This window comes from Pseudochaenichthys georgianus, chromosome 15, assembly GCF_902827115.2.
Source record: "Pseudochaenichthys georgianus chromosome 15, fPseGeo1.2, whole genome shotgun sequence".
Taxonomy (NCBI): Eukaryota; Metazoa; Chordata; class Actinopteri; order Perciformes; family Channichthyidae; genus Pseudochaenichthys; species Pseudochaenichthys georgianus.
The window spans coordinates 36,361,700-36,371,737 of NC_047517.1; the positions used below are offsets into that span (position 1 = coordinate 36,361,700).

The 10,038-nt window shown below is 42.4% G+C and overlaps 2 protein-coding genes across 5 annotated transcripts in view; both read left to right on the forward strand.

Moving 5' to 3' along the window:
* The first annotated feature begins 1,755 nt into the window (after positions 1-1,755).
* On the forward strand, positions 1,756-4,172 carry LOC117459439 (neoverrucotoxin subunit beta-like). The gene is made up of 3 exons (XM_034100215.1): positions 1,756-1,807; positions 3,523-3,813; positions 4,030-4,172. Exons 1-3 carry the CDS (start codon positions 1,756-1,758, stop codon positions 4,170-4,172), a joined length of 486 nt encoding a protein of 161 aa, XP_033956106.1.
* Positions 4,173-9,741: 5,569 nt separating this feature from the next.
* Positions 9,742-10,038, forward strand: part of mmrn2a (multimerin 2a) — a 35,032-nt gene continuing 34,735 nt past the window's right edge. For all 4 annotated transcript variants that reach the window (XM_034100840.2, XM_034100843.2, XM_034100844.2 and 1 more), the window contains exon 1: positions 9,742-9,973. In XM_034100840.2, the coding sequence (XP_033956731.1) occupies positions 9,753-9,973 (221 nt within the window). In that variant the 5' untranslated portion in view covers positions 9,742-9,752. The remainder of the gene's footprint in view (positions 9,974-10,038) is intronic.

Here is a 10,038-nt window from a genome sequence, read left to right on the forward strand (position 1 = left end):
TTTCTCAAACTTACCTACCCCACCTTTAATTAATCAACAATTTTTTATATTTTATTGTAATGTAGAGACAAGGCTTTTAGTGACAATCATGTATTGCCTTACAATTATATGTATAAAAAAAAAATGTAAAAAAGTCTAAATATATAGATAATAGATATTTGGCCTCAAATCATCTGAGGCCTGGCGCCCCCCCTGCGATCTTTGGCGCCCCCCCGAGGGGGGGTGCACCCCCCAGGTTGGGAACCCCTGATCTATCAGATTATTTAACTGGCTGTAAAACAGGATGTGTGATTAGTAATGTGATTGTAAACCATCTTATGTATGCCGATGATCTGGCTTTTGTTTCTCCTAGCAGTGCTGGATTTCAACAGTTGCTAAATGTGTGTTCTGATTACGGAGTCAAATTTGATGTTAAATACAATGCTAAGAAGAGCTCTGTAATGATCTGCAGAGCAACAGGGGAGAACCTTGGTTTTCCAACATGCTACCTGTCAGCGCAGGTGCTGTCTGTTTGCTGTAACACAAAGTATCACATCATCACAGATGAAATGGCTGATGATGATGACATGTATAGACAGCGGCGTGTCTTATACACGCAAGCTAACATGTTGACTAGAACATTCTCTTGGTGTTCAGATGAGGCTAAGGTGAACCTCTTTAGAGCGTATTGCACTCCTCTCTCTACTGCCCCCTTGTGGCTCAAGCTGAAGAAGGCGAGCCTCAAGAAGCTCCAGGTTGCTTATAATGACTGTCTGTGTATACTGCTTAGAAAACCCAGGCGGTGCAGAGCACGGGAAATGTTCTGTAATGACGAGTCAACACGTTCCATGCTCTCCTGAGAAATCTGATTTACAAATTCATCTGTCGATTGAATGTTTCTCAACTCTGTCATTATGCTGCTTTCAAATCCGTGGCTCAGTGCTGCACGATACCAGTCACCTCTATGGAAACATTGGTATAACTGCCTTTTTTAATTTATATTTGAGTGTTGGGTGTCTTTTAATAATGGACCAAGAGTTGATCAAAATGGATGAATCAATAACATCATGAGAAATATAAAGTCTAGAGTTTTTATTTTACATTGTGTCTGCAGTGCACGAACATTAACTTGACGTATATCTAAACATGAAATAAAGACAGTTTTTGGATCAACTTCAGCGAATAATCTATAGAAGCATCTTCTAGAATCTAAGGCACTGCTGGGATTTGAAGCCAGGATCTAAGGTTTATTAGACAGGCGCTTTGACCAACTAAGCCACAGCACCTCCTGTTCTGCAGCAGAGGATTTCAAAACCTTCCCAGAGCGAGACATCCACTAAAACCGGCATACCGGTATTCTCTGTAGTAAGAATCGACAAAAAAGATACTCTCAAGTCTAAAAAGGCTTCTTAAGGTTATCCTCGTTTGAAACGTGTTACATTGTGACTGAGGTGCTGCTGGGATTTGAACTCAGGATCTCCTGACAGGCGATTTGACCGACTAGGTGGTACATTTCAAAGTAACATCCACATGAATGGCAAGACCCAAGGTTTCCCAGCAAAATATTGCCCAAAGCATCACACTGCCTCCGCCAGCTTACCTTCTTCCCATAGTGCGTCCTGGTGCCATGTCTTCTCCAGGTAAGCGATGCACACTCACCTGGCCATCCACATGATGTAGAAGGACTGTGATTCATCAGACCAGTCCACCTTCTTCCATGTGGTCCAGTTCTGATGCTCACATTGTAGCCGCTTTCGGCAGTGGACAGAGGCCAGCATGGGTACCCTGACCGGTCTGCGGCTATGCATCCTCATACGCAACAAACTGCGTACAATAGCTCTTCTGTTGGATCGGGCCACACTGGCCAGCCTTCGCTCCCAACGCGCATCAATGAGCCTTGGGCGCCCTTGACCCTGTTGCCGGTTCAATAGTTTTCCTTCCTTGTACCTCTTTTGGTAGGTACTGACTACTGCAGACCGGGAACACCCCACAAGAGCTGCAGTTTTGAAGATGCTCTGACACAGTCATCTCGCGTTCAAAATATGGCCCTTATTAAAGTCGCTCACAATCCTTACGCTTGCCCATTTTTCCTGCTTCAAACACATCAACTTTGAGGACAAAGTATTAACTTGCTGTCCAACATATCCCACCCACTGACAGGTACCATTGTAACAAGATAATCAATAATTCACTTGTCAGTGGTCATAATGTTATGCCTGATCGGTGTATTTACACGTGGAATGTATTTCAAATATGTATACATACAGGGCTCGACAGTAACCATTCCGAAAAAATGTCAACCACTTCTTGTACTTTTTAACATGAAGAAATAAGGACAGCAAACAGCCAAATGTGCACCCCAAAATGGATAAATGTTAATTATTTGTTGTATTAAGAGTGATATTTAATTATTGTTGTGACCAGTCGGAACCTGATACGTGGGGTATGTAATTTTGGAGAAACCAGCTGGAGTGCGCTAGAATTTGAAAGTAGACCTACACAACCTGAAAAAATCTGCCTCTTCCTTCAGACTTCCTTACAAAGCCCCTCCTCCAACACACACGAGCGCGCACATGACCAATGAGGGCACGATATAAGTTTGAAGGCTGACAGGCAGGTAGGCCATCCAATCGAAAAGCAAAGAGGAAATGTGTAAAGTCTTGGGAGGCGAAATATATATGTACATGCTCCGTTGTGCATTCACCTCCGGTAAAAGTTCCTTCAAAATAAGAGTCCCGATCTTATTACTACCAAAATAAAAGTGCAAAACAAAATTTTACCATCCAAATATAATCACTTCTATAAAAAGGTAACACATTTTAAATATAGTTAGACATATTAAAGCTAATTTACAGCAGTAATAATTAATATCTAATTGTTAATTGTGAATGGTTTTCAGTTATTTAACATTAGAAATGTATTGGTCTGGCCAATGACAGAACCACAATCAAGACTTCGATGCTGAAAGGCCAATGGATCTAAGGTGGGGGTCAGCACAAAGGTCAAGAAAACCCACATTTGAAAGGGAGACAACGGATGACGAAACTAGTGACTTTCTCAATTCATTTTTGCGGGATCTGTGAAGAACGTGACAGCAGCTGCATGCTGGTATTTAGTATACCAGCAATTGAGGGTGGACAAGTTTCCTACCACTTAAGTTTCAAATAATTGTGTTAATTACAATTGTAAAGCATTTGAACATTATTTTGTGTCACCTTTTCATTATTAAGTTGACGTATAACTGTATAGTATCTTAATTATTTAAAATATAAGGTGACTAAAAATGGCAACCGTATTTTCAGTTTTGGCAACCAAAAGCTGATGCCTGGTTGCCAGCCTGGCAACCACTTTTAAAAGTTAGCGTTGAGCCCTGTAATATAGTATGTACCCCCCTCCTCATCCTTTTAGGGTCGAGCCTGTGGGGTCCGATGGTTGAGACAAGGTCTGAGGAAGTGTAAGTTTGTTTTAGTTTTATTTATCAAAAGAAAGCAGCAACCATCTACAAAACGAGGTTAATAACTGCTGCTGTTTTTCTCTCTTCAGATTCCTGTGACCTCACAATAGACACAAACACGGTAAACAGAAACCTCAAACTGTGTGAGAGCAACAGGAAGTTGACACATGTAGAAAAGGAGGAGCCATATCCTAATCATCCAGACAGATTTGATTTCTGGCCTCAGCTGATGTGTGAAAATGCCCTGACTGGTCGCTGTTACCGGGAGGTTGAGTGGACAGGAAGGGCTAACATATCTCTGCGTTACAGAGGAATGAGCAGGAGAGGAGACAGGGAAAACTGCAGGTTTGGGGAGAATGATCGATCCTGGAGTCTGGACTGTTTGACGATCGTCCTTACTCCGTCTGTCACAATAAGACTGACATGTTCTCCTCCTCTCCTTTCTACGACTCCTTCCCAAGCGCTGTTTACTCTTGCCCCACCTCACCCCAACCCTCCTCCTCACCCGTATTGATCTCTGACAGATTGGCAGTGTATTTGGATTATCCTGCTGGCTCGCTGTCCTTCTACAGCGTCTCCTCTGACATCCTGACCCACATTCACTGAACCTCTTCATCGTGGGTTCACAGTTTGGTCTGGTTCCTCTGTGTCTCTCTGTTCTCTGCAGGATGGAAAGAAAATCAGGAGACCATGCAGTGTCTTTTCGCAGGAAAGAGAGGGCCTTAGTGAAGTAGTTTAGCGGCTTCATGATAACTTGTCCAGATGGGTAAGGGCAGTGTGCAGGGAATCAGTTCTCTGTGACTGTGAGTCACAGTAGGTTTCATCCATCCACTGTTTCTAATTGATAAAGTTATTCAGTCATCCACCTGTTTGCTGATGAACCTTATAAAAACATTAGTGTCCAATTCTACTTCACTCTTGTCAACGTGGCCTCATGTTTGTTTGTTTTAAACGATTTTTGGTTGAGCCAAAGTGCTATACATATAATAAAAATACCCTACAGTAAAGACACTTTACAGCAAATACAACAGCACAGATTGTGCAGAATATCAGTATGAGAAAACGACACCCTCTGTCCTTAGACCCTCACATCGTACAAGGAAAAACTTCCGGAGAAAACCCACAGTTTAAAGGGAACATGGGAGAAACCTCAGGGAGAGCAGCAGAGGAGGGATCCCTCTCCCAGGACGGACAGACGTGCAATAGATGCCGTGTGGAAATCGAAGAGATAATACATTTTACAGCATATAGACCGAATGTTAGGAGGTAATTGGTGGCCATGTCTGATTTCCCAAAATGGTGGTTGGGAAATTGCTATGTAGTAATTCTTATCAGGGAATAACAGTAGATCAAAGTCCCCCTTTCGTTGGACTAGGGTTCATAAAAGTAAGGTATTGCTATCAAACCATGATGAGCCTATTTGCTTAAAACTCCTAGTAGTTTGGGTCATGGGTCGTTGATGGAATACCAGCAGCCGTTAAAAGATCACCAGGGTAAATTACCGGGGTAGATAGAAGAGTCGACATTTGATCATCAGGTATTCCAGGTGGGGCGAGCAGGAGCTAGCAGGAGTTGTTACGTCCAGCTGCTGTTAATAACGAAGCAACCCTAACCCTAACCCTGCGCCACCACCCTTCAATTCATTGCATTCCTGAATTGTGCGTTGGTGATTCAAAGTAATCGATTGACAGTCCTTCTAGAGCTCTTCTGTAATGTGAAATTTAGATTAGAGCTGTATTTTTACCTTTACACAGTAGCTAATGAATAATAATGATGCATTTTATTGATATAGGCGCCTTTCAAAGTTGCCGAATGGAGACAAAAGAGACAACACACTAAATATAGTCATGATGTCTTTAGTATTCTTTTAGACAGCTGTGCGGTCCTTTTGAGCATCTTCTCTAATGTCTCTTTCTTTCTGTGGGGTCGCTGCTTCCTTTGTTTTGGCCCTCGTTGCTTGCCATGGGCAGATTCGGATCATTTATACAGTGAGTGTCTTTAGTCTGATGTGTATACATACAGGTGGTCGTAAGGAGTGTTAACCCGGGATGGTCCGTTTGTGTAGTTAACTAATTTGTTTAACTGTGACACACCTTTGTATACAGTACAGTTAAATGTTAACATGTTGTCAATCACTTGTCAAGAAGAAATTGATCACGGTTCTTTATTGTCAAACTAACATAGCTACAGAGTAATTATGTCGTTGAAGATCTTAGGTCACAGGCTTCTCCAACAATGCAACACAATAATACAGATAAGCAGACAATATTAAAGCAATATTAAAGTATATTATACTAAAAGTAATACAAAAGAAAAATAGTTCGAAAGAAAAGTGAGGAGGAAAAAAAGTGGAATAGTGCAATACGAGTCTGTATACAAGTTATTGGAATGATATATTAGATGATAGATAAATAAGTAGCAGATGAATGTTGTGAAATAGTTTCAGTTATGTAACAGTCGTATTGCCTGTGGGATGAAGCTGTCTCTGTGTCTGGTGGTTTTAGTCCGGATGCTGCGGTAACGCCTGCCAGACGGCAGCAGACTGAACAGTTTGTGGCTGGGGGTCTTTTATAATCCTGAGGGATAAAGACACAACTCATCATATTATTACGTTATAAGAGATCAATGTTGATGACAATTACTTCTCTGTTTTTATACACCAATACAGCATGTAAAATAAACTATAACAAATAAAGACTATTAAGTGATGTAATATTTTTCAGTGAAAGTCTATGTCTGTCTGCAAATCAAATATCATTCACAAAACATTTATGAAACTTTTATGTATTCGTCAGCAAGATAATCTCTAGCTTTTATGATTTAGATTGAGTACAAAAGCTTACGTTAGGATATAAAATAACTGTATCACGGTCACATGACAGCACCTCACTGCTGCTAAGCTAAAGGTGGCTAAGGTTTGTGTGATGACGTAAAGTATTCTCATTTACGGCCCGTCCACACTACAGCGTCGACAGCGTCGACAGCGTCGACAGCGTCGACAACTCCAATCTGCCCATTCACTTTAAATGGGGTGACGTCACGTTGCCTCGCTTTTTCGCCGAACTGAATTGTGGGTAGCAGAGCGGTCCGTCTCCGCTGTCTCCGGCGTCAGAAGTTGAACAATGTAACGGAGCGTCCACACTACAGCTTCAAAAAAAGCTTGGAGCTGGGCGTGTCTGTAGCTTGGGGATTTTATTCAAGCAACACTACCAACAACCAATCACATGAATCTCCTGCCCCCGACATACAAAGCAAAAAACCCCGGGGATTTTATGCGAGCAATATATATATATATAAACTCCCCAAACAGGCGAAAACCTACCAGTTTCCCCCACTGTCTCTGCCACCTCCCTCCATGCCTGGTTCCTCCGGTTTGTATCCCGGTAGGTGAAGAGGGTCTGGTCATACAAAACCGGGTGATTTGCTACGGCGATAGTTAGTTTCTCCTCCATCTTTTTATGAAATATAGAAATGAACGGCGGGATATCTCTCCCAGCTTAGACGCGGTTTGATTGGCTACGGCTTGAGCTGTCAGATTTTCCGAAACGGGATTTGATTGGCTGGCGCTTGCTACTCCGGCGTCTCCGGCGTCAGAAGTTGAACATTGCCGGAGACGGCGGAGACGGACCGCTCTGCTACCCACAATTCAGTTCGGCGAAAAAGCGAGGCAACGTGACGTCACCCCATTCAAAGTGAATGGGCAGATTGGAGTTGTCGACCCTGTCGACGCTGTAGTGTGGACGGGCCGTTAGACAAACATTTTATGACAGGTAAAAGCTTGTTCTTCAGCTTGTGCCACATTCTGTAACCAAAATCCCATTAAAAAAGCCACATTGAATCAAGACAAGGAAATCAAAAGTGCTTGAAAGCTGACTCATTTCCAGTAGTGTCTTTGACATTGCTCTCTTTCTACACTCTCTCTTTCTCGCACATTTCTACCTCCCCCCCTCCTCCGCCACCTCCTCATAACTTTAAAACAATCCTCGGAAATGACCACCACCCAACCCCCCCTCTCCCTGTGGAAAAGTCTCGGCTCTCTCAGCCTGCACAGGAACTGCCAGCCTCCCTCGCTACGCTCTCCTTCAGCTCACTTCAAGTTACTTTAATCCACTCAAATGTTGTGATTATTCAAATGAAAACAACGAGGGACGGAATAGAAATGTCCGAGTGAGACATCTCGTCACGACTGAGACACCTGTTACCAATAAGCTTGAGGCATGTTTCCACATTTTTTTAACATTCAAAGGCTTTATTGTTACATGTACAGTACAATAGTTGCAGTGTGTCTTCGGCAAAGCAGTCCAAAACTCATCCAACAAGGCAACATGTAGTGACGGGAATTACGGCTCTCCGAGAGCCTTTCAAAGGAGCCGGGTTTTTTTAAGTGGCGGTGGAAATTATGTGTTGACCCTGCTTTAAATGATATTTTGGCTTTACCAATGTTGCACTTCATGTTCATCTTGCGCTCTATCATTGCCTATGTTTTTGTTGAAGTGCATCCAAATGCTGCTTCAACGCGTTAGGCTCGTCTACCATGTGCCACAGAAGAACGGCTCTCACCAAGTTCGACTCGGTTCCCTTCGTCCAAAGAGCCGTTCAAAATAATCGGATCGTTCGTGAACGTAACATCACGAGCAACATACAATATATCTAACAAAAAAATAAAGAATACATAAAACAAAAGACCCTAATGGAGCAAACAGGCTGTAGGAATAAGAAAATATATCAAATAGAATAACAAAGACAGAATGTGAAATGAAATACTCTAAAGTAAAATAAACACTCTATAATTAGATCATGTATAAATATGGAAGAAACAGGTGTACAGATGAATGGATGTAAGTCTTCCGACCTTTGGAATATAAATGTCCCTGATTGTTTGTGTCACTAAAATGTCAAGAATGAATGAACTCCAAGCCCAAAAGGTAATCCAGTTTCAAACAAATGGTTTGAAACGAATTAACTTGGCAAGTTCATTAAGAATAAGCTCGTACAGGGGTGTCCAAACTTGGCGAGAACTGACACCCAATGGAGCCAAAAACAAAATGTTATGATTAAGATGCAAAATTATTATAAGATCCCAAGCTACATTACATGTTACTTGCTAGACACTCAATGCTTTGGGCAATCCCCCACAGGAGCAATTTGTCTTGGGAGGCTGTGGCGCAGTGAGTTAGTGCGTTGGTGTTGGGATCAGGGGGTCACAGGTTCAAACCCCGCTGCAGTCAGCATGTTGTTGTGTCTCTGGGCCACAGCCTCCCAAGACCCCAAGTGCCCTTAATCAAAATGCATTGGTATCTCTGAACTTGTCATTGTTCAATATCTAAAGTTATGAACAACATTTGGTAACACACACAACACACACACACACACACACACCTCCTGGATGTCCTCTGTTCTTATCACTTCCACAGAAACAGGATGAAGACAGACGGTGAGAGAAGTGAAACCTGTGTCACCTCATTTACACTCAAATATTTTACTAATATCGTTTTTTTTTTTATTCAGATGATTAATACACAATGTAAATCAACGAATAAATTATGACGTATTCTTACAGATAAAATCTAACCAGTAGTATAAATAAAGTAATTACAATGATATCCTTCTTTTCCAGACGCAACATTAAAGTGATGAACATATTGAGTACTTCTCCTTTTGCTCCTTCAATAATATGTCTCTGCTAATACTTTTGTACTTTAATAAGTAGCAGGTTTTTATGGAGCAAGATGGAGGACATGTATATGTGTATGGCTTTTTAGTTTACATATGTTTTGATTCGTGGAGTGATGCAAAGAGAATCTTCTTCATAAAAACCTTTGACTAAATGAAAATGAAACAAGAATTTTAACCTGGCTTTATCCAATTTTCACATTTCTGTTCTGGCATGTTCTTCATTCGCATTTTAAACCTAACTTTTCAACACTTGTCATATAAATGTGGGTAGTAAACTTGGGAAGTTTCATTTCACAGGGTATGGATCAAAAGTCACACTTTGGCTGATACCGTTTTCACTCGCCTGGACCCAGCAGAAGTTAAATAACGTTTCTGGCTATCTCTGAAAATATCTCTTCCTGTTTGCCTCTTGGGAACAGACTAAAGTGTCGATTTTTGCACAGCAGCGATGTGTAATACTTCAATGATGATACTTTATCCTCCTGGGGTTGTGTTAATACAAATACAAAGCAGTCAGAGAAGAAGTCTGTTGAGAGAGAGGGGGTGGCAGAGGAAGCAGGAGGAGTGGCCTCCCCCCCCTCTTCCTCCTGGTTAAATGCAGCTGCTGGTGGTGCTCCCCTGCACTCGCTGATGTGGAGCCGACATGACTGCAGTGGGAGAACTGGTGCTGGTGCTGGGCTTACTGGTGAGCGCTCACTGTGAGGTGAGAGCAAGAGACCCCGAGGACGCAGAGGACGCAGAGGAGCAGGGAGGAAGAGGAGGAGGAGGAGGTGAAGTGTACCCTGCCTTCATAGACAGGCTTCTCCCAGGAGTGACAGAGACCCCCCCTTTGGGAGATGGAGGCAACTACCCAGCCCGAACCGGGTGAGTCAAGACACATCCTGAACGCCAGCTGTGGTGATTTTAACCCGTTTTCAGGAAGATACATG